The sequence below is a fragment of the Pantherophis guttatus genome, chromosome 17 (genome assembly GCF_059756535.1).
Source record: "Pantherophis guttatus breed Tessera chromosome 17, ASM5975653v1, whole genome shotgun sequence".
Taxonomy (NCBI): Eukaryota; Metazoa; Chordata; class Lepidosauria; order Squamata; family Colubridae; genus Pantherophis; species Pantherophis guttatus.
The window spans coordinates 9,139,585-9,163,656 of NC_142079.1; the positions used below are offsets into that span (position 1 = coordinate 9,139,585).

The following is a 24,072-nucleotide window of genomic DNA, read 5'->3' on the forward strand; positions in this document are numbered from 1 at the left end:
AAGGAAGGAAGGAAGGAAGGAAGGAAGGAAGGAAGATTTACTTACAGCCCTGGTAGTACAGTGGTCTAAGGCACCCCGTTATTAAACTGGTTATTAAGACCAGCTGCCTGCAATTACTGCAGGTTCGAATCTCGCCAAGGCTCAAGGTTGACTCAGCCTTCCATCCTTTCTAAGGTAGGTGAAATGAGGACCCAGTTTGTGGGGGAAATAAGCTGACTTTGTATAAATATACAAAAGTATGGAGGCTATTGCTTAAAGCATTGTAAGCCACCCTGAGTCTCCGGAGAAGGGAGGCATATAAATCAAATTAAAAAAAAAAAAAACAGGAAAGAAAGGAAGAGGGAAGGGAGGTGAAGGAAGGAAGGAAGGAAGGAAGGAAGGAAGGAAGGAAGGAAGGAAGGAAGGGTTATTTGCAGGAGGAGAGGGAGGTAAAGGAAGGAAGGAAGGAAGGAAGGAAGAAAGAAAGAAAGAAAGAAAGAAAGAAAGAAAGAAAGAAAGAAAGAAAGAAGAAAGAAAGAAAGAAAGAAAGAAAGAAAGAAAGAAAGAAAGAAAGAAAGAAGGAAAGGGTTATTTGCAGGAGGAGAGGGAGGTGAAGGAAGGAAGGAAGGAAGGAAGAAAGAAAGAGAAAGAAAGAAAGAAAGGGTTATTTGCAGGAGGAGAGGGAGGGGAAGGAAGGAAGGAAGGAAGGAAGATTTGCTTGAAAGAATAGGAAAGAAGGAAGGGTTATTTGAAGGGAATGAGGGAGGGATAAAGGAAGGGAGGAAGCTATCTTATTTGCAGGTGAATTATTCTGCTCACCAGAATAGAGAAGCCTAATAACCAAAGTGAATGGGGCTTTTTTTTTTGACGCCGACTATTCAGAATATTTGCAGGTGAGGTGGTCAGAAAGCACGACACTTCCAGATATGGCTCTAGAGAGTGGACTTGGTGCGCTCAATGTTTAATTCTTGCAACATAAGCAACATTTAAAAGCAAACAAGCGTGACATCCGATCCTGCATTTGCGTCAGGGTTTTTATTCCCCTCGTAATCAGAATTCTGCTGGAAGATTAGGAAAGAGGAAGCGCGCGCGAGAGAGAGAGGCCTACTCGGAAGGTTTCACTGAATCAATTCAGACTTATTCCTAAATAAGCGTGTGTAGGGTTGTAGCTTCAATTCATCCTTTTTCCTGATGTGCAGTTTTTAGCGGAGAAAAACACAGATCCTATTTTTCGTTTCAAGCTACGGAGAAACCCGCTCATACATTCCTGAAAATGCGAGGAAACTGACTAACGTTTTCCTTGGGTCAGGTAAGGTTAAGAGTCAAGTGGAATTCTGAGATTTTTGTTTTAATCCCCCCAGTTTCTTAGTTTAGTTTACAATCCTGACATTTCTTGAGAGTTTTTTTTCCTTTGACCCTACTTGGCTTCTTCCAAGCATGGCTGGCTGAGGAATTCTGGGAGTTGAAGTCCACCCATCTTAACGTTGCCAAGGGGGAGAAACAGCGACTTAATCCGCCTGCATCGATCGCGCAGAAAATATTGAATACAAGAAATGTATTTTGGCGTGGACAAGGGATTTGGGGGTTCAAGGAGTGGGGTTGATTGATTGATTGATTTGGGTGACTTTGGGAGGTATTATAAAAAAGGGAGGAGGGAGGGAGAGAAAGAGAGAGAGAGAAAGAGAAGGAAAGAAAGAGAAAGGGAAAGAGAGAGCAAGGGGGAGAGAGGGGGAAATAGAGAAAAAGAGGGAGGAAGAGGGAAAGAGAGCGAGGGAAATGGGAAAGAGAGAAGGGGAAAGTAAGACAGGGAAAGAGAGAAAGAGAGAGAAGGAAAGAAAGAGAAAAAGGGGGAAGTGAGGAAGTGGGGGTAGAGAGAGAAGGAAATAAAGAGAAAAGGGGGAAATAAGAGGGAAAGAGAGAGAGGGAAAGGGGAAAGAGAGAAAGGAGGAAAGTAAGACGGAAAGAGAGGAAAAGAGAGAGAAGGAAAGAAAGAAAAGGGGAAAGTGAGGAAGGGGGGTAGAGAGAGAAGGAAAGAAAGAGAAATGGGGGAAGTAAGAAAGAGGGAAAGATAGGGAAAGGGGAAAGAGAGAAAGGGGGAAAGTAAGATAGAGGGAAAGAGAGGGAAAGAGAGAATGAAAGAAAGAGAAGGGGAAAGTGAGGAAGAGGGGAAGGGATAGAGAGAAGGAAATAAAGAGGGGGAAGTAAGAGAGAAAGAGGGAAAGAGAAGGGCAAGAGAGAGAAGGAAAGAGAGAAAGAAGGGAAAAAGAGAAGGAAAGAAAAAAGAGGGGAAAGAGAGAGAAAGAGGAGGGAAGTAAGAGAGAAAGGGGAAGAGAGGGGGAGGAGAGAAAAGGCGGAAGTAAGAGAGAGAAAGGGAGGGAAAGAGAAAAGGGAAAGAAAGGGAAAAAGAAAAAGAGGTAAGTAAGAGAGAGGGGAAGAGAGGGGGAAGGAGAGAAAGAGGGAGGAAGTAAGAGAGAGAAAGGGAGGGAAAGAGAGAGAGAAGAAAAAAAAAGAGATTGGGAAAGAGAGAGAGGGAAAGGAATTACATTTTAATTTGTGCATATTTGCCAGATATCGACTTTCTGATAATCTCCAGCAAGGCAACATTCTGCAGGGAAAAAAAAAAACCCACAAATTAATTTTGCAAACCTTTCTGCATTAAGAGAAAAGCCGGAAGTTCCCGTTGTGAACTTTGTGTAGCCTGTCAGAATTTGCTGAGAGAGCAAAGTCGATCTGTTTAGTCAGAGAAACAAAGCAAAAAACAAACGAAAACTTTTTCTGAAACGCTGGAAACCTTATATGGGCGTTTTGCTGGAAGAAGGAAAAAAAGAGATATGATGATATATCGATTTAAAAAGATGCGGATTAAGGGAAGGGCTGACGACTGTGTAAGATGGTAATTACGGTTGAAGAAAAAGTCTGATCTCATATTTCATAAGTTTAGTTCCTTTCATTTTTTTCATGCATATTTTTCTCTTTTCAAAAAACAAAAAAGAGAGAGAGAAACAAATCCAATCCACGCGAACCAAGATGGCACTTGATTGTAAAGTTTGTCTAGTGACGAGCAGTCACATCCTTTGAGATCAAGAGTCTAGCCTAGGGGTCGGCAACCTGTGGCTCTGGAGCCGCATGTGGCTCTTTCACTCCTCTACATCTGCCGGCACGCGATTTATTGAGCTTTTCAACCCCCGGTAGGCCAACCATGGATAAATCCAAGAAAAGTTAAGTTTCAGAAGAAAACAGAAGATTTAATTCAACTACGTATGCTAGTTTTGTGGCCGCTCAAGAAATAGTCAGGCACAGGAAGGGTTTTGTGACTCCCGGTGTTTTCTTTTCTGTGGGAAACGGGTCCAAATGGCTCTTTGAGTGTTTAAGGTTGCAGACCCCTGTACTAGCCCTCATGTTCTGTTCCACGATTACAGGTAGTCCTCAATTTACAAGAGTTCGTTTAGCGACCATTCAAAGTTACAGTGGTACTGAAAAGAGTGACATATGATGTTTTTGACACTTAACGACCGTTGCAGCATCCCCTTCCTCTTTCCTCCCTCCTTCTTCTCCTTCCTCCTCCTGCTTTTCCTTCTCATCCTTGTCCTCGTCCTCTTCCCCTTCCGCCCTCCCTCTCTTCCTCATCCTCCTTCTCCTCTTCCCCTTCCTTTTTCCTCCCTCCTTCTTCTCCTTCCTCCTCCTGCTTTTCCTTCTCATCCTCGTCCTCTCCTTTTCCCCTTCCTCCCACCCTCCCTTCCTCCTCCTCCTCTTCCCCTTCCTCCTTCTTCTCCTTCCTCCTCCTGCTTTTCCTTCTCATCCTCGTCCTCTCCTTTTCCCCTTCCTCCCACCCTCCCTTCCTCCTCCTCCTTCTCCTCTTCCCCTTCCTTTTTCCTCCCTCCTTCTTCTCCTTCCTCCTCCTGCTTTTCCTTCTCATCCTCGTCCTCTCCTTTTCCCCTTCCTCCCACCCTCCCTTCCTCCTCCTCCTTCTCCTCTTCCCCTTCCTTTTTCCTCCCTCCTTCTTCTCCTTCCTCCTCCTGCTTTTCCTTCTCATCCTCATCCTCGTCCTCTCCTTTTCCCCTTCCTCCCACCCTCCCTTCCTCCTCCTCCTTCTTCTCCTCTTCCCCTTCCTTTTTCCTCCCTCCTTCTTCTCCTTCCTCCTCCTGCTTTTCCTTCTCATCCTCGTCCTCATCCTCTCTTTTTCCTCTTCCTCCCACCCTCCCTCCCTCCTCCTCCTTCTCTTCCCCTTCCTTTTTCCTCCCTCCTTCTTCTCCTTCCTCCTCCTGCTTTTCCTTCTCATCCTCATCCTCGTCCTTTTCCTCCTCCTCTTCCCCTTCCTCTTTCTTCCCTCCTCCTTCTCCTTCCTCCTCCTGCTTTTTCTTCTCCTCCTCGTCCTCCTCGTCCTCCTCCTCCTCCCTCCCTCCCTCCTCTTCTTCCCCTCTCCCTTCCTCCTCCTCCTCCTGCTTTTCCTCCTCTTCTTCCTCCTCCTCCTCCTCCCAACTGCTGAACTTTCTTTTACTACCCGATAAGAAATTCTCCAGATCATAAAGCATTTCTCTCTCTCTCTCTCTCTCTCTCTTTTTTGACAACTTCAGCACTCAGGAAAGAGTCTTTCCTTGTCTGCACAAAGCCCACTGCGTGGCGAAGCCCACTCTTGGCAGAGTAGCACAGTTTCCCCGGTGCAGAATTGGGCACCCAGCTCCGCGTCCCCAGGGGAAAAGGGAGAAGGCGGATCCTCCTTCCAGCCACGATGCCAGCAGCAGCAGCAGCTGCTCCTAGCTAGAGCTTCGGCCAAAAACAACAACAGAGTAATCTCTCGGTTAGGGGAAAACAGCAGGGCTGGTACACGAGGGAAGGAGATTAAGCTAGAGAGGAGAAAACCGTAGCAACTCCGAGCGGGGGACTCCAATACCAGCCAGAGCTAAGTCGCAGGAGCACACCAATGCAGGTTGTCCTCTCCTTACAACCGTTCGTTTAGTGACCGAAGTCGCGCCAATGAAAAAAAAGTGACTTATGACCGTTTTTTCACACCTACGACCGTTGCAGCCTTTCCATGCTCCCGGGAATCAAAATGCTTGGCAACCGACTCGCTTTTATGACAGTCGCAGTGTCTTGGAGTGTGTGTGTGTGTGTGTGTGTGTCACGCAGTGGTGGGATTCAACCGGTTCGCACCACTTTAGCCGAACCGGTTGTTAACTTGCTGGCTGGCCCCTCCCCTCCCCTCCCGAAGTCCCCACGCGCCCCCCGTTTTGACTCCCAGGTAAGTGCAGGGAAGCCTACTAGGCCCAAAATGGGGTGCGGGGGGATTGCGGTGCAGCCCCCACCCCCAACGGCCCGTTTTTGCTCCCAGGAGGCTGCACGGAGGCCTACTTGGCCCAAAACGGGGTGTGGGAGGGGCGCCGCCGCACCCCGGTTTTTGCTCCCTGGGGGGGTGCAGGAGGCTAAGTGCTGCCTGTCACACACCCCTGGCCACGCCCACCATGGCCACGCCCATCCAACGGGTGATTAGGGCAGCGAACCGGTTGTTAAAATTATTTGAATCCCGCCGCGATCCCTTTTGGCGGCCTTCTGACGAGCAAAGTCGACGAGGAAGACGGATTCACTTAACCACCGTGGCAAAGACAGGTTGTAAAAACGGGGCACACTTGTTTAACCCCTGTCTCGCTTAACAACACAAATGTTGGGCCTCCATTGTGGTTGTAAGTGGAGGACTACCTGGTATAGATTTCTTACAAAAAAAAAAAAGGGAGGATATTGATAAGGCTGAACGTTAAAAAAAAAAAAAGAGCCTTGGTAGTACAGTGGTCTAAAGCACCCTGTTATTAAGACCAGCTGCCTGCAATTTCTGCAGGTTCGAATCTCGCCAGGCTCAAGGTTGACTCAGCCTTCCATCCTTTCTAAGGTGGGTAAATTGAGGACCCAGTTGTGGGGGCAATAAGCTGACTTTGTATAAATATACAAAAGGATGAAGGCTATTGCTGAGCACATTGTAAGCCGCCCTGAGTCTCCGGAGAAGGGCGGCATATAAATCTAATTAAAAAAAAAAAAAAAATGGCAACTCTGTCAAATGCCTAGGAAAATCTTGCAAGGCCAGTTCGGTATAAAAGTCAGATAGCGGTCTTTTTGATAAGTAACGGAGTTGTACGTACCTGGAGCAACCTTGCGCAGTCAATATTTTAATCTTTAAATGACCCAACTCGGCAGTCTAGCTCTTGCAGATTTCTCAAAGCATGGTGTACAGTAGTGGCCGAAATTGTGGAAAAGTTTTGGGAAAAGTGTATTTTCTAAACCTTAGCTAATAACACCACTTTTTTTAGGGGGAGTAGTACCATAAAATTATATATCCATGGAAAGGTAATCGAATCAAGAATGTAACACAATCACTTTTATGAAGGATTTGCAATTAGAATAGCAGTTACAGTAGAAAGAAGAAAAGCGAAATACGAGATATACAAAAAGTATCACCAGAGAAAAAACGAGATATACGAAAATGATCACCGTGTCAGTTAATACTTAGCTGGGTAACCTTTAGCATGAATGACGGGTTTACAACATCTTCCCATGGAGTGAAGCAAGTCTTTGAGTTCTGCAACTGTTATCATGCGAAACCAAGATTGAAGGACGGCTTCTATTAACTGGGTTTTATTGCTGAGTCACTTCTGACTAGCAAGTTTCTTTAGTCGGCTCCATAGATTTTCAATTGGGTGAAGGTCTGGGCTATTCCCAGGCCATTCCAGCAGTGGAATAGGATTATCTTGACCCCAAAAAAGTGGTGTTATTAGCCATCAAAAGAGCCGCAGTGGTTAGAGTGCAGTACTGCAGCTACTTCAGCTGACTGCTAGTTCAGCAGATCAGCGGATCAAATCTCACCGGCTCAAGGTTTTTTATTTTTTTTATTTTTATTTTTTAATTTGATTTATATGCCGCCCTTCTCCGGAGACTCAGGGCGGCTTACAATGTGCTCAGCAATAGCCTTCATCCTTTTGTATATTTATACAAAGTCAGCTTATCGCCCCCACAACTGGATCCTCAATTTACCTACCTTAGAAAGGATGGAAGGCTGAGTCGACCTTGAGCCTTGGCGAGATTCAAACCTGCAGTAATTGCAGGCAGCTGGTCTTAATAACCAGCTTAATAACAGGGTGCCTTAGACCACTGTACTACCAAGGTTGACTCAGCCTTCCATCCTTCCGAGGTGGGTAAAATGAGGACCCAGATTGTTAGGGGGGCAATATGCTATTTAGTATACTGTCTTTGGTGTAAGCCACCCAGAGTCCTCGGAGAGTGGGCGGCATAGAAATATGACTAATAAAATAAAAGATTAAAATAAATCAAACCTCAAAAAAATAGACTTTTCCCAAAAGGTTTCCACAATTTTGGCCACCACTGCAACTCTATAATTTTTTTTTTAAAAAACGCCTTTTCTAGTATTTCTTTCTTAGTGGCTTGCTTCGTCTTATTAACTAGAGAAGATTCTAATGCTGTTCTAGACACTGGTGTGTGGTGGGGAAGGTAAAGGGCTGGGAGCACAGAGTTCTGAGTTCTAGTCCTCTCCCTCCTCCTGTTGAATTTTAGTCCCCTCCCCACCATCTGCAGAAGCTCCTGGGTTCTCTCTCAGCCCCAGAGACAGTGTGGGGTAGTGGTGAAGGTGTTGGAGGAAGACTGGGGAGAGCCAGGTCAGTCCGATGTGACTCCTCTCCTGCGCGAGCTGCACTGGCTTCCGGTGGACTTCCAGGTGCGCTTCCAGGTGTTGGTGATCACCTTTAAAGCGCTCCATCGCTTAGGGCCAGGGTACTTACGGGACCGCCTTCTGCCACCAATAGCCTCCCACCGGCCGGTTCGCTCCCACAGAGAGGGCCTCCTCAGGGTGCCGTCGGCCAGACAGTGCCGGCTGGCGACCCCCAGGAGGAGAGCCTTCTCTGTGGTGGCACCTACCCTATGGAACAATCTACCCCCAGAGATACGAGTGATCTCCGACCTCCGGACTTTTCGCCGGCTCTAAAAACTTACTTTTTCCAGTTAGCCGGGTCTGTCTTGATTTTAGGGTTAGTTTTAAAATTTTGATATTGATTTTAAATTGACAAGTTTTAAATTACGGGCCAAATTTATAAATTATTTTAACTCTTATTTTTAATTGCAATGTTGTGTATAGATGTTTTTATTTTGGCTGTTTGAGTCCGAAAGGAGAAGTGCGGTATAGAAATTTGAATAATAAATAAATAATAAATAAATAAATAATAGAGAATCTATGTAGACCAGGGTTGAACTGTGGAGTCCTTGGTGCTCTCTGATCTTGGTTGTTTCCTTGTAGACGTTTCATTGCCCTCGCAGGTAACGCCATCAGTCATGTTTGCAGAGTGAAGGAGAAAAGGAGAGAAGCAGGAGGATGTTAAGGGTTTTTGGTGCTCTTTAAGCTTGACTGCTTTCTTGGCAGACGTTTCATGACCTAACTAGGTAACGTCATCAATGCTAGAAGGAGTCATGTTTGCAGTGAAGGAGAAGTGGAGAAGGAGGAGGATTGTGGGGTTCTTGGTGCTTTCTGAGCTTGGCTGTTTTCTTGCAAATGTTTCATGACCTAACTAGGTAACATCATCAGTGCTAGAAGGAGTCGTGTTTGCAGAGTTGAAGGAGAAGTAGACAGAGTGGAGGACTGTGGGGTTCTTGGAGACGTTTCATGACCTAACTAGGTAACATCATCAGTGCTAGAAGGAGTGGGGCTTGCTCTCTGCTTATACCAAAATACAATACTCCAATCAAGGAACCACCCACTCAAGTAAACAACAGTTTAAATCAAGTAACCACCAAGAGCATCCCATCAACCCTGACAGGGCAATATAAATAGAGCATCAAAAAAAAAACCCCACTCCCTTCTTCTGGCACTGATAATGTTACCTAGTTTGGCAATGAAATGTCTTCAACCGAGGGCCGTCGTTGCAGTCTAAACTGGTGGAGAAATGGGATTAGCCTCCAGAAATGGGAGACAAACTCGGATGACGTGGTCCTTGCCGCTTCTGCCAACGTGGTACGGGAAACTCAGCCTCCACGGAAGGACCCGAATAAAGAGATGGGTGAACAAAATGCCCGCTGTGTTGCAAGGCCACGTCTCCATAGCAACTTTAATTATGTTCTGGATTAAAAATGTGCTCTGCATAACAGGATGAATTTTAATGAGAAGGGGTAGAAATGTGCTGGCTGATTCTTTTTTCCACCCTGCATCTAGCCAAGCATTATCTGATGCCGAGCAACCAAGAAGGAGCAAAAATACACTAAATGTCCCCCCTGCTGGATTTCCTAATCTCTGCAACCTTGGTTTTAAAATGTGGTTAAATTTGGATTTTTAAGAATTTTCGGGGTAGAAATTTGGGCCCTCGGAGATTTGCAAAGATGCAGTTATTACAAAGACTAAAAAGTGTGTTCTGTGGTTATGTTAGCTTTTTTTCTGGGTTTTTTCCCTCCTCCTTTGGGGTTTAGTTCACATGCTTGCAGCCGCAACAAAAAGTTGTCGAGATTCTTTTTGACAAGTTTTTATTTCAATAGCAAAAGCCTGCTATTGAATGGCTTGGGAGTGGGGTCAGCTTTTCCTTTGTTTACAAATGAATATTGTATTTTTCGGAGTATAAGACGCACCTTATATTTTAGGGAGGAAAATAAGAGAAAAGCTGATCGGTGGATGGATCGGCCTCCTGGAATACCCCCAATCAGCTGTTCCCAGAGGTGAATTTTAGCAACAGGTTCCTTGGTTGTGAGCTCTGTGCCTTGCTTTTATTTTTGCTTTTTTTTCCTGCCTCTGAAACTTCTGAAACTCCCTTTCAGAAAAAAATTTCTTTCCTGCCTCTGAAAGCCTCCGAAACAGAGCTTCAGGAAAAAAGCTTCTGAAGCTCTGTTTGGAGGCTTTTTTTTCTAGAGCTCTGTTTGGAGGCTTCTTTTCTGAAGCTCTGTTTGGAGGCTTTGAAGCTCTGTTTGGGGGCTTCTTTTCTGAAGCTTCGTTTCGTTTCTGATGCCTTTTTCAGCCTCTGAAACCTCCGTTTGAGAAGCTGGGCAGGGCTTCATTTTGAGAACCAAGGACTTCATATTACTTTGTTTTCAGGTGCTCCCACTTTCTGAGACTTGGAGAAATTTGGACTTTAATGAACAGAAAACACATATTCATGACAGTATTATTTACAATCTTCTCATAATTATAATTACGAAGCCTTAGGAAGGCCACACCTGGAATACTGCATCCAGTTTTGATCACCGCATTACAAAAAAGATGTTGAGACTTTGGAAGAAGTGCCGATAAGAGCAACTAAGACGATTAAGGGCCTGGAGACTAAAACATATGAAGAACGGTTGCAGGATTTGGGTTTGGCTAGGCTAAAGAAGGACCAGGGGTGACACGATAGCAGTCTTCCGGTATTTGAGGGGCTGCCACAAAGAAGAGGGGGTCAATTTATTTTCCAAAGCACCAGAAGGCAGGACAAGAAACAATGGATGGAAACTAACCAAGGGGAGAAGCAACCTGGAATTAAGGAGAAACTTCCTAACAGTGAGGACAATTGATCAGTGGAACAGTTTGCCTCCAGAAGTTGTAAGTGCTCCATCACTGGAGGTTTTTAGGAGACTGGACAGTCACCTGTCTGAAATGATATAGGACCGTGATGGCGAATCTATGGCACACGTACCACAGGTGGCACGCAGAGCCATATTGGTGGGCACACGAGCATTGCCCTAGCTCAGCTCTGGCACGTGCCAGTCAGCTGATTTTCAGGCATTCCGGGCCCACCGGAAGGCTATTTTCGGCCTCCGGAGGGCCTCAAGGGGGGTGGGGAAGGGCGTTTTTTGCCCTCCCCAGGCTCCTAGAAAGGCTCTGCAGGCTGGGGAGAATGAAGAATGGGCCTTCCAGTCCCAATGGAAGTCGGCAAACGGGCCATTTACGGACTCCGGGGGAATGGGGAAGGCTGTTTTTGCCCTCCCCAGGCTCCAAGTAAGCCTCTGGAGCATGGGGAGGGTGAAAAACGGGCCTACTGGGCCCACCGTGCCATCACATGCCAAAAGCGGGAGGAGCGCAGGGGTGTCATGTGTGCCTGTGCGGGGGGAGCGGGGCGCACTGAATTATGGGTGTGGGCACGTGTGGGTGTGACCCCCCCATGCTTCCCCACGCTTTTGGCACACGACGGCAAAAAGGTTAGCCGTCACTGGTATAGGATCTCCTGCTTGAGCAAGGGGCCTGGACTAGAAGACCTCCAAGGTCCCTTCCAGCTCTATTCTGATTCTGATTCTAATTAACCTCAATCAGGTAGAATTATCCAGCTTCAGTATAGCGGCTTTACATGACGTCAGATCACTGATGTCGTTACGTTTTTGGAAGAATCTTTTCCAAGGCAACCTGGGGATGCAAAACCTGTACGTTGTTTGCACACAAACAGGTGCTGGCAAACCGTAGGCAAGAGAAACCTTTCAAGTGAGGGTTTATAGGTTCCCCTCGCATATACGTGCTAGTCGTTCCTGACTCTAGGGGGCGGTGCTCATCTCCGTTTCAAAGCCGAAGAGCCAGCGCTGTCCGAAGACGTCTCCGTGGTCATGTGGCTGGCATGACTCAACGCCAAAGGCGCACGGAACGCTGTTACCTTCCCACCAAAGATGGTCCCTATTTTTCTACTTGCATTTTTTTAACGTGCTTTCGAACTGCTAGGTTGGCAGAAGCTGGGACAAGTCACGGGAGCTCACTGTTGTGGCCTGCCAGCGGCCTGCGCGGATCGTGGCTGATCCCAACGAGGAGGAGGCTGGTGTGGGGTCGTGCCAGCAGCCTGCGCAGCCGGCGCTCGCGTCGGATAGCGAGGAGGCTGAAGAGGATGTGCCAGAGGCAGAGACTCAGCCAGGGCCTTCAGAACCTCCAGAGGCTCCTTCAAGTGGAGAGAGCGAAGTGGAGGAGCCTCTTCTCAATGCTCGAGCAGGCAGGGCTGCCAAAAGGCAGGAGTGGCTATTCAGGAGGAAGAGGAGGTCTCCTCAAGAGTAAGGCTTGAGGATAATTGGCCACTCCCTTAGCCTATTTAAGTCGCACACAGTTATTAATTTCTTGCTGGAAACAACATGTAATTATTACAGAGCATTTTTGAAGAGTGAGTATCTTATCTTGTTTTCTGGGCTGGTTGCCAACCTTTGCTGGACTTTGTTTATTCTTGGTACATTATAAATTTGATAAGGACTGTTGGTGTGTGTCACAATCCTTGGGAATCCGGAGCTGGGGGAGAACACTCACCCCGTTATGCGGCGCTAGGGATTCGAACCGCTGAACTGCCGACCTTTCGATCGACAAGTTCAGCGTCTTAGCCACTGAGCCACCGCGTCCCTCCTTGAGGGTTTAAAGTCTCCCTTAATCTAGTCCTACTTTGCAAATGTTCTTCCTTAAAGCCCTAACAAGCGAAAGCTTTCCATCTCTACGCCACCTTAAAGGATTCTCTGCTTTTATCTCTCCCTCTCGTTCCAGATGTTGGAAAATTGGATTTTGACCATCCTCGTTTCGTTAGGCGTTGGCTCCGTTCTGGTCCTCGTGGCCACGGTTATGCTCGTGAAGCATAACGTCCACGCCAAAATCTTCTGGAACGAGCTGGTTTTAGAGAAGATCACCAACTTCGTCATGGATCAAAGCAAGGAGCAGAGGATTTTAAATTCGGTCTCGTACAACGCCGTCAAGGGGGATCCGGAGAGCGTGTTGAATTGCATCGATAAGTACTGTGGCCAGTACGAGTGGGCCATGAACGTGGGAGACGAGAAAGGTAAATGACGTTTCGCCTTCTTTTTAAGAGATAAAAAAAAAAAAGGCGTCAGAACAGATGGGAATATATTGCTAGTTTAAGAGCAGGACCCGAGAGACTGTTTTAGATTAGCCTTTTATTTAACAAGCTGCCTTCTCTTCTTTTGAAGTAGTTAAAAGGAGAAGCAGAAATACGTAGATCTGTAGTCTGATGATAAGATAGATAGATAGATAGATAGATAGATAGATAGATAGATAGATAGATAGATAGATAGATAGATAGATAGATAGATAGATAGATAGATAGATAGATAGATAGATAGATAGATAGATAGATAGATAGATAGATAGATAGATAGATAGACAGACAGACAGATGATAGATAGAAATAGATAAATGATAGATAGATGATAGATAGATAAATGATAGATAGATGATAGATATAGATAGATAGGTAAATAAATAAATAGATGATAGATAGATGATAGATATAGATAGATAATGATAGATAAATAGATAGATGATACATAGATAGATAGATGATTGATAGATAGGTAGATGATAGTTAGATTATAGATAGATGATAGATAGATGATAGATTATAGACAGATAATGATAGATAGATGATACATAGATAGATGATTGATAGATAGGTAGATAGATGATAGTTAGATTATAGATAGATGATAGATAGATGATAGATGATAGATAGATTATAGATAGATAATGATAGATAAATAGATAGATGATACATAGATAGATAGATGATTGATAGATAGGTAGATAGATGATAGTTAGGTTATAGATAGATGATAGATAGATATAGATAGATAATGATAGATAAATAGATGATACATAGATGATTGATAGATAGGTAGATAGATGATAGATTATAGATAGATGATAGATGATAGATGATAGATAGATAATGATAGATAAATAGATGATACATAGATAGATAGATGATTGATAGATAGGTAGATAGATGATAGTTAGATTATAGATAGATGATAGATAGATTATAGATAGATAGATGATAAATAGATAGATAGATAGATAGATGAGATAGATAGCTAGATAGATAGAGATACACACACATATGTATGGGTATAGTTATATACAGGAAGTTCTCGATTTACAACAGTTCACTTAGTGACCATTCAAAGTTAGAATGGCACTGAAAAAAAAGTGATTTATGACCATTTTTCATATGTATGACTGTGGCAGCATTTGGATCAGGGGTGGGCTTCAAAAATTTTAGCAAGGGGTTCTCTGCCTGGTTGCTGGATGGGCATGGCCTAGTCAGCCTCCTGCACCACAGCAGGGGTGGGGGTGGGAAATGTTTTTGCCCTCCCCGGGCTCCGGAGACTTTTCCCGAGCCTCCGGCAGGGTGAAAACAGCCTCCCCAAGCTCCGGAGCAGGGGTGAAATGCTTCAGGTTCGGACCAGATCGGGTGATCCGGTAGCGATCGTGGTGGGTGGTTCGGCGATCCAGTAGCGATGGTGGAGCAAAGCTCCGCCCACCCACCCAGGTGTCATTACTTCCTGGTTTTAACCTTTTGCGCATGCATAACTGAACCGGTAAGGAAGGTAAGTAGATTTCACCCCTGCTCCGGAGGCCCTCTGGAGGCCAGAAATGGGCCCGTTTCCAGCCTTCCCGAACTTCCGGTAGGCCTGTTTTTAGCCCTCCCCGAGCCTCGGTGCGTGCCCTGCACTTACCTGCATCCAAAATGGGCTGCGGGGAGGGGAGGGGTATGCGGGGACAGCCAGGAGTGGAATTTGGGGGTTCTCCAAACTGCAGAGAATTTTAGCTAGAGGTTCTCCCGAACCCCTGCGAACCCCCAGCAGCCCAGCAGCCGATTCGGATGCTGACTCACATTTACAACAGTTGTATTATATCTCCTGCGTGAGCTGCACTGGCTCCCGGTGGTCTTCCGGGTGCGCTTCAAGGTGTTGTTTATCACCTTTAAAGCGCTCCATGGCATAGGACCTAGTTATCTTCAAGACTGCCTACTGCTGCCTCCAGAGATAAGGAGAATCCAAGACCTCGGTGCCTTCTGCCGGGCCCTTAAAACCTTCTTTTTCCAGCAAGCCGGGCTGGCCTAACACTTTTTAAAATGTTTTTAATTGTTTGTTATTGTTTTTAATCATGGGGCCAAATGTATATATATCTTTTTAGCTGTATTTTAATGTTTGTAGTTTATGCTTTTACTTGGATGTTCACCGCCCTGAGTCCTCAGGGAGAAGGGCGGTATACAAATTTAAAAATAAAATAAAATAAAATAAAATAAAATAAAATAAAATAAAATAAAATAAAATAAAATAAAATAAAATAAAATAAAATAAAATAATAAAATAAAATAAAATAAAATAAAATAAAATAAATTATTTGGATCAGCAAAGTCGATGGGGAAACCTGTGATTTTCCCTACCGTTTAGGATATGAAGAGGCTCCCGAGGATTCCGTCGGCACCTAATGTCTTAATCGAAGTACAATTTTTTCCCCCCTTTCGTTTTTGTTTCTCCCTAGGGATAATTCTAGACAAAACTGTCGAGGAAGCCGATCCGACGGTAGCCCTGGAGATGGGGACCTACTGTGGTTATTCGGCCATCAGGATCGCTCGCCTGTTGAAACCCAACGCTCGCCTCCTCTCCATCGAATTCAACCCGGAGTTTATACCCATCGCAAAAGAGATCATTGAAATTGCGGGACTCAGCGAGAAGGTCTGGATGATAAAGAGTTATCAGATCGGATTAACAGAGTGGGAAGGGAGCTTGTAGGTCATCTAGTCCAATCCCACCACCCCACCCAAGCAGGAGACCCTACCTACACCATTTCTGACATACCTGGGTCGTATTCTTCCCAGCAAGACGGAAGAGAAGTCGTTCGTTAATGTGCCCAATTCATCCCAAAGGTGCTTTTTCAAGAGGCAACTGGACTTTCTTGGGGTTTTTTTCTTTGAAGACGTTTCGCTTCTCATCCAAGAAGCTTCTTCAGCTCTGACTGGATGGTGGGGGAATGGAAGGATTTATACTCCTTGCAGACAGCTGGTCATTTGCATCCTTTTAAGAGAGTCTGTTGAGGCCACTTGGGAGGTTTGTCTGTGTCCTCAGTGGTGGTGCACCTGAGTGGTGCAAATGGGTGTGGAGCAGTGGTGAAATCCAAATTTTTTTACTACCGGTTCTGTGGGCGTGGCTTGGTGGGCGTGGCAGGGGAAGGATATACAAAATGTCCATTCCCATCCCACTCCAGGGGAAGGATACTGCGAAATCCCCATTCCCACCCCACTCCAGGGAAAGGATACTGCAAAATCTCCATGCCCACCCCACTCCAGGGAAAGGATACTGCAAAATCCCCATTCCCACCTCACGGGAAGGATACTGCAAAATCCCCATTCCCTCCCCACTTCTGGGGGAAGAATATTGCAAAATCTCCATTCCCACCCCAATCCTGGGGAGAAGGATATTGCAAAATCTCCATTCCCTCCCCACTCCAGGAGAAGGATACTGCAAAATCCCCATTCCCTCCCTACTCCTGGGGGAAGGATACTGCAAAATCCCTATTCCCTCCACACTCTGGGGCCAGTCAGAGGTAGTAATTGCCCGTTCTCCGAACTACTCCAAATTTCCACTACCGGTTCTCCAGAACCTGTCAGAACCTGCTGGATTTCACCCCTGGTGTGGAGCCTTCTTGGAACTGCTGAAAGGACTGTGTTGTAGACTGGAGATAGATGATGTCGTATCCCTTCCCCCTCCGTTGAGAGAGGGCTGTTCAATTTTGACATCGATGGCCTCTTTGACCCTTCTTTCAAACCAGCAATGCTCTCTGTCCAAAATGTGGACTTTGCTGTCTTCAAAAGAGTAGTCTTCTAAATGCAGATGGATTGCTAAATCATGTCCTGTTGGGCTTGTTCTCCTATGTTGTGCCATGCGTTTATTTCATGACACAGATAAAACCTCCAGATGGCCTCAACGACCCTCTAAAAGGATGCAAATGACCAACTGTCTGCAAGGAGTATAAATCCTTCCGTTCCCCACCATCCAGTCAGAGCCGAAGAAGCTTCTTGGATGACAAGCGAAATGTCTTCAAAGAAAAACAAAGTCGAATTGCCTCTTGAAAAAGCATCTTTGGGACAACCATGACCTGGAAGACTGAGAATCTCCGTAGACGTGCCCAATTAATTTTCTTCCTCCTTGCTTCTCAAGTTTATTTAGTACTGATTCAAATCCAGGGACTGGACAAAAACAACAGTCATTCTGAGACAGCTGCAGGAGCCCAATACTTATAAATCACAAGCCGCAAGACAAACACTCCATAATAATAATAATATAAAAAGCACCAAGTTCTTATTATATTCTCTTCTTCAGTTCTGCTGCAAAGCAACACCGCTGAAGCCTTTTGGAAACCATTTTGTATTTGTAAAGGAGAATATTTGTAGCTGAGGGTTGAAATGAGGGCTCCTTGGTGCTCTCTGATGATGCTACCTACCGTATTTTTCGGAGTATAAGACGCACCTTAGTTTTTGGGGAGGAAAATAAGAAAAAAGCTGATTGGCGGGTGGATCGGCCTCCCCGAATACCTCCAGCCAGCTGTTCCCAGACATGAATTTTAGCAACTGATTCGTTGGTTGTGAGCTCTGTGCCTTGCTTTTTTTTCTGCCTCTGAAAGCCTCCGAAACAGAGCTTCAGAAAAAAAGCCTCTTAAATTCTGTTTCTGAGGCTTTTTTTCTGAAGCTCTGTTTGGAGGCCTTTTTTCTGAAGCTCTATTTCTGAGGCTTTTTTTCTGAAGCTCTGTTTCTGAGGCTTTTTTTTCTGAAGCTCTGTTTGGAGGCTTTTTTTTCTGAAGCTCTGTTTCTGAGGCTTTTTTTCTGAAGCTTGTTTCTGATGCTTTTTTCAACCTCTGAAACCTCCGTTTGAGAAGCCAGGCGGGGCTACATTCGGAGTATAAGACGCACCCAGATTTTCACCCTCTTTTTTGGGGGGAAAAGGTGCGTCTTATACTCTGAAAAATACGGTAGTTGGGTCATGAAATATCTGCAAGAAAGCCACCAAGCTCAGAGAACACCAATGGCCCTACTGTCCTCCTCTTCCTCCTCCTCTCCGCTCCCTTCTAGCACTGATGATGTTACCTAGTTGGGTCGTGAAACATTTGCAAGCTCAGAAAGCACCAAGGACTCCTCATTTTGTATTTGCCTTTTTTTGGTATTTTTTTGTATTTTTTGTATTTTATTTTTTTTTTGTATTTGCCTCTAGAACACTAGTCCTCATCATTAGCTACTTTAATTTCCCAGAACGCTGTCTGGGCATTGGGAATAATTGTGGGAATAGCACCCAGATTTAATTTCCCACCATATCAAGAAGCAAAAGATTGAGGACAGATCCCAGTCAAAGGATCCTTGGGGGTGGGGAGAGGGGCTTTGTAGGGTCAGTCTGTGTTCCAATCAGTTCATTGCTCCTTCTTGTAGGTGACCATCATTGAAGGCCATTCGCAGGACATTATCCCTCAGCTGAAGAAGAAATACGAGGTGGAAACACTGGATTTCGTCTTTCTCGACCATTGGAAAGAAAGATACGCCCCAGACACTATTCTCCTTGAAGTAAGTTAAATTTTCTGTTTGGAAATCTTGAGCGTTTGGACATCTGTTTCTTTCCCTGCACCCCCATGAACACATTTTGCATTTTTCCAACCATATTAGAGATTTTGAGAACTTGCTGTTTTCTCTTTCTCGGGCATAAGTCTTATACTGAGGCCCGAGGATTTTTTTTTTTTTTGAGATGGTTCGAGTTTTGCTTCTAAACTCTCCCTTTTCCTCCTCCATTTTAATAACACAATAAGAGAGCTGGAAGGGACCTTGGAGGTCTTCTAGTCCAACCCCCTGCTCGAGCAGGAGACTCTATACCATATGAGACAAATGGTTGTCCAATCTCTCCTTAAAAGCTTTCGTTTTTGGAAGGAAGGAAGGAAGGAAGGAAGGAAGGAAGGAAGGAAGGAAGGAAGGAAGGAAGAACAGAGTTGGAAGGGACCTTGGAGGTCTTCTAGTCCAACCCCCTGCTCAAGCAGGAAACCTATCTCATTGCAGACAAATAGCTGCCCTCTCTCTATTTGAAAACCCCCAGTGATGGAACAGGCAGAACTTCTGGAGGCAACCTCGTTCCACTGATTAATTGTTCTCACTGACAGGAAATTTCTCCTTAGTTCTAGGTTGGGTCTCTCCTTGATAAGGAGATAATCTCCTTGATGATTTGATAATCCAAAAATTCTTGGATAGTGTTTCTCAACCTTGGTGACTTCATCTTCCAGAACCCCCTAGCCTGCATAACCATCGCTGAGAAATCTATTTGAATTGAAATCCAAACATTTGGAGGCTACCCAGCTGAGAAAGTTGTTAGACTTCAGTTTTCAGATGGTTATCAAAAAATCCCTAATAGCATGCTCAGAGTGTTTATGGATAGATTCTGTTCTGGCCCAGCCTTAGCAGAAGCAAGAAACAGACTCCTGGTCACCCCCTTTATTTATCTCTTTTTATGAATTAATGGCATTCACCCACCGAAAAGTCCAAGCAAGAGTCCTTCAAGGAGTTAACTGCAGTAACAGACCTTATCAGTTCCTTGCGATAATTGCCAGGTCGTGAGCTCCCAGCTGAAAGGCTGCAAATTAAGTTCCGGCAAGCAGTCTTTGTGGCACGAAACACAATGAACAAAATCTCCCAGAAATACGAACGGTTGTCTCCTACGACCACCACTCCCCTTTCCTTCTATTTATTCCCCAGCCAGGGAGGGGACATTCAGCGTCCACATGTGCTTTGCTTCCCGAGTTGATTCCTTGTCCACCGTTGTTCATCTCTCCTAACTGCTCTGCGCATACGTGCGTCTGGAACAGGCCCCAGCTGTTCTTCCTCCTCACTCATCTCGGCCTCCAAAGGCAGCTGCCTCTCCGGTGGCTGGGAAATGTCGGACGGCCCTGGCTCTATCTCTGGATCCGACACAGAGCATCCATCAGAGCCTTCCCCAGACTCCAGCACTGGCCCAAGTTCCTCCCCCCAACCTCCTCATCGTCCGAGTCTACCGCCAGCTCTGCTGGCAGCTGGCGGGCCACAACAGATTCTCAGTCATCCATGGTGGTCCCAAAGGAGCTTTTTCCAAAGGCAATCAGACTTTCTTGGTTTTTTCCTTGAAGACGTTTTGCTTCTCATCGAAGAAACTTCTCCAGTCCTGAACTGAAGAAGTTTCTTGGATGAGAAGCAAAACGTCTTCAAGGTAAGTCTAGAAGCCTAGAAATTAGAGAAGTCTAATCCCCCCCCTTTTTTTCTCCTCTTCCCAGGAATGTGGTCTCCTGCGCAAAGGCTCCATCCTTTTAGCTGACAACATCATCTATCCGGGAGCTCCAGAGTTTATTAAATACATTCGGAGTAACAGCCGCTACGAATGTACCAGCTACCCTACCTTCCTGGAATATATGAAGGTGGAAGATGCCATGGAAAAGGCTGTATATATGGGATAAGGGGTGGGGAGAGAGGCAGGGAGGGAGAACTTACTAGGATTCAACCTATGTACATGCGATCCTACGCGATTTAGTGCTTTAGTTTTGATTTTTGCCAATGGGAGCTTTCTGCAATCTTTCAGAGCTGGTTGTAGACCAGGGTTTAGGTATCCAGAGCCAAGTCAACTCAAGAACCACTTCTTCTACCAGAGTTGCTCGATTTCATCAACTTTAAAGATGGGTGGACTTCCACACCTAGCATATCGGGGGTCGAAGTCAATGAAAGCTGGCTGGGGAATTCTGGGAGTTTTGAAGATCACCCATCTTAAAAGTTGCAGAAAACTGCTTTCGACATTCCCTTTCGTTATGCTTTCATGCTGTTTTGAGCTGTCTTTTATTTCTTCTTCTCTGCTTGACATGATTTTAAAAAGGCACCAAGTTTGGGACCCCACTGGTACCCCAAAAGGAGAAGTCAGCTGGCTTGATATCTTAAGGGTGAAGGATTAAAAAAAAATTTTTTTTCCCCCAGAAATACTGAGTTTGGCGGCTAGGGGACAGACAAATTACTTCCTTGCCAAGAATTGGGGATTTTTTTTTTTGGTAAAATGTGGGACACAGGAAAAAGTCATCTTCACCTTTGCTGTGTTCTTCAAATGCTGCTAGGACAATCTGTGAAAAGGCTAAAGTGATGTCTTCAAAGAAAAGAACCCATGCCAGCAGTGATGCTGTGCTATAATAAGTCCAACATTTGCAGATGTGGGGCTAAAATCCACATCCTGTCTCTTTGGTCTTGTAATAAATGTGCTTCTTTTGTATGGTGGAACTTCATTTTTCCCCTTGGCAAAGGGATGAGAAAAAGCATATACCCAGATAAGCAGGGATTAACACCAGACAAACAATCAAGCAGAAAGCAATACCCTATTCAAGGGAGTTACCAAGGAGAAAAGTATACCCTGACTAAAAATCACAGGGCAAAGTACTATATACCATATTTCCCGGAAATAAGACCCTGTCTTATATTTTCTGAACCCCAAAATAAGCGGTTGGCCTTATTTTCAGGGAGGTCTTATTATTTTGGGGCACGTGGAGCAAGACGGGGCTCCTCTTGCCATCTTACCTGATTTCCAGCTCTGTCTCCCTAACCCTAACCAGAGGAAATGGCGGGGACTGGCTGAACATGTGTTTAAATATTTTTGGGGAGGGCTTATTTTCGGGGGGAGGTTTATTTTAGTGCATGCATTCAAAAACCCGATTGGGCTTATTATCGGGATGTCTTATTTTCGGGAAAACACGGTATAAACATTCCCTCACACTGATGATGTTATCTAGTCAGGTAATGAAATGTCCTGCAAGCAAACAGCCAAGCTCAGAGAGCACCAAGAACTCCATACTGCAACTCAGTCTGTGCATTCTAGGTGTTGTAGTCCTACCTGTTCTGGAGGGCCTTTTTTTATCGGAAAACTGAATCACTTCAGTTATGGTTTCCTTTTGAGAGATTCAGCTATGATTGCTCAGTAATAGAATTATTATATCCACCTCAAAGCGACATATATTCTCCACAAATGACAGAAGGATCTTTTTGTAACTAACTTTTCAGATTTATACGTAAAATAAGGTAGTTTCCTCCTCCACCATTGCCAGGAACTGCTTGTAAACACTGAGAAAGCATCGCTTTTTAAATGAATGCATTTCCATTTTATCCGTAGCTTCTCTAAATTATTGGAAATCTTTACTCTTTGCCTGCTTCTGCTCTCTTCCAATTTCCTTGCATCCAACTTTCCCTCCCCAAAATAAATTAGAGAGGCAAAATTTAACAAACAGTAAAAGAAAATAGCAAAAAAAAAAAGAGAGAGAGAGAGAGAGAGAGAGAGAGAGGCTTAAGTGGTACAGAATATACCACAACTCCAATTTAAGCCTCAGATATTTTCAGAGACAAATTTTATCGATCCCGAAACGCTTTCCTTGAAGAAAGTTGCCAGCACATAATGTTTAAATCTTCTCCCAACCTCATTGGGAACATGCATTTATTCAGACCTTAAATAACCCTAACAATTATAATGAAGACCAATTAGCTAAATGAGAAATATTGACAGATCCGAGCAATTAAGTTGGTCTAACCAACTAAGCTAACGTGGAAAAAAAAAGAGATTAGGATTTACTCACAGATGTGTTTTTTTTCCTCCACCACCGTTTATTTAGGAGATATTTAATTTGGTTGAATAAAGTCCAGCAGAACCTTCTAAGAGAAAAGTAGGAATTTATTCACAGTGGCTCAGAAACATAAGGAGTAAAAAGGCCAAACTCGGGACTCCATTTTTGATAGTCAGAATAGAAATGGCACATTCCATATGAAATAAAACTTGAGTCACAGCAAACCTTGTAGCTTGCTTGTTACAAATACATTGATTGGGGGCGAGATGTTAAGATTGATTTCCTACAATAAAGTGATCTTATTTGGACACGGTGAACACACTCCTGTCATCATTCTACCCTCCAAGTGTATTTTTTAAAACAATATTGCAGGGAATTTGCATTCCACAAGATAATCCCCAAATTGTCAAATATCCAAATGCGTTTGCAAACAGTAATTTGATTGCATGGCAGGACTCCTACAGCAGGCTTTTAAAATCCACAAGGATCAGCTCTTAATTCCAAGTCCCAGATTTTCTCTCTTTAAAAACAACCTCTTGGGAGAAGGAAAACACTTTTCCAATTTTTTCTTTTTCTTTTTTGCAAACTCACGTTATACAATTAGAGCCACCTTCTTCAAACCCAAGAATTCAGGGTCCCCAGTTGCCTTAGATGGTTCAAAGGAAGAAAAGCAATTTTAGAGGAAATATCAGTCAAATAGACGCGGCGGCTCAGTGGCTGAGACGCTGAGTTTGTTGATCGAAAGGTCGGCAGTTCAGCGGTTCGAATCCCTAGTGCCGCGTAACGGGATGAGCTCCCGTTACTTATCCCAGCTTCTGCCAACCTAGCAGTTCGAAAGCATGTAAAAAAATGCAAGTAGAAAAAATAGGGACCCCCTTTGGTGGGAAGGTAACAGCATTCCATGCCCCTTTGGCGTTGAGTCATGCCGGCCACATGACCATGGAGACATCTTCGAATAGTGCTGGCTCTTCGGCTTTGAAACGGAGATGAGCACTGCCCCCTAGAGTCAGGAACGACTAGCACATATGTGCGAGGAGAACTTTTACCTTTACCTCTCAGTCAAAAGGGACAGCCACACTATATTTGAATTATCCTCAGAGATGATAAGGGATGGAAAGAGGGGGGTGGGGAGAAAGCATCAGAGTGGTAAAAAGTAACAGGACAAAATAGCAGCTTTCACCAGAGCTCTAACCCCAAGAGTTTTAAAACCAGTTTTAGACCAAGTCAGAACAAATCACATTTCCAAATCATTTTGTCAGGCTTCCAAGTAACACCCCCAACGAAAGAAAACTCCGAGGCTCAAGTTTCCTCAAAGTTCCATTTTATTAGCCATATTGGCACATCTAGGAAAACCCAAAGTCTGAAAGTTTCCAGGTTTTCCTCACTCAAAGGAAAGTTCAAGTCCCTGCCCAGCACCCACATATCCATCACATGGTCTAATCCAAGCAACCATCCCAACTGGAGATGCCTCCCAGTTCCAGTCGTCCAGGTGCAGGGCAAGATGGCCTTGACTCTCTGAGAAAGGAGTGTTATTATGACTATATATCACCCTGGCTCCATACAATTCCCCCCTCCCAGTTTCCCACAGCAGTAAATGTGGCAGGCCTGAAGGTCCAATACAAAAGAGATGGCTTCCAGGTCTGACACATTTCCTTCTTGGTTTTAAAATTTATATCATCTCAGTCCTTTTTGTACTGAACCACAGACCACTCCTGCAATAAAATATCATCCAATACAGAGGAGGAACT

The 24,072-nt window shown here is 44.8% G+C and overlaps 1 protein-coding gene across 8 annotated transcripts in view; it reads left to right on the forward strand.

Moving 5' to 3' along the window:
- The window catches only part of COMT (catechol-O-methyltransferase), a 31,242-nt gene extending 8,601 nt beyond the window's left edge, over window positions 1-22,641 (forward strand). For 5 of the 8 annotated variants that reach the window (XM_034435808.3, XM_034435809.3, XM_034435807.3 and 2 more), the window contains exons 2-5: window positions 12,428-12,716; window positions 15,224-15,417; window positions 18,159-18,290; window positions 20,015-22,641. In XM_034435808.3, the coding sequence (XP_034291699.2) occupies window positions 12,428-12,716; window positions 15,224-15,417; window positions 18,159-18,290; window positions 20,015-20,194 (795 nt within the window). In that variant the 3' untranslated portion in view covers window positions 20,195-22,641. Of the gene's footprint in view, window positions 1-401; window positions 1,289-12,427; window positions 12,717-15,223; window positions 15,418-18,158; window positions 18,291-20,014 lie in introns of those variants that run through there. The other 3 variants (XM_087880252.1, XM_060683843.2, XM_060683842.2) reach the window with 2 other exon arrangements.
- The last annotated feature ends 1,431 nt before the right edge of the window (window positions 22,642-24,072 follow it).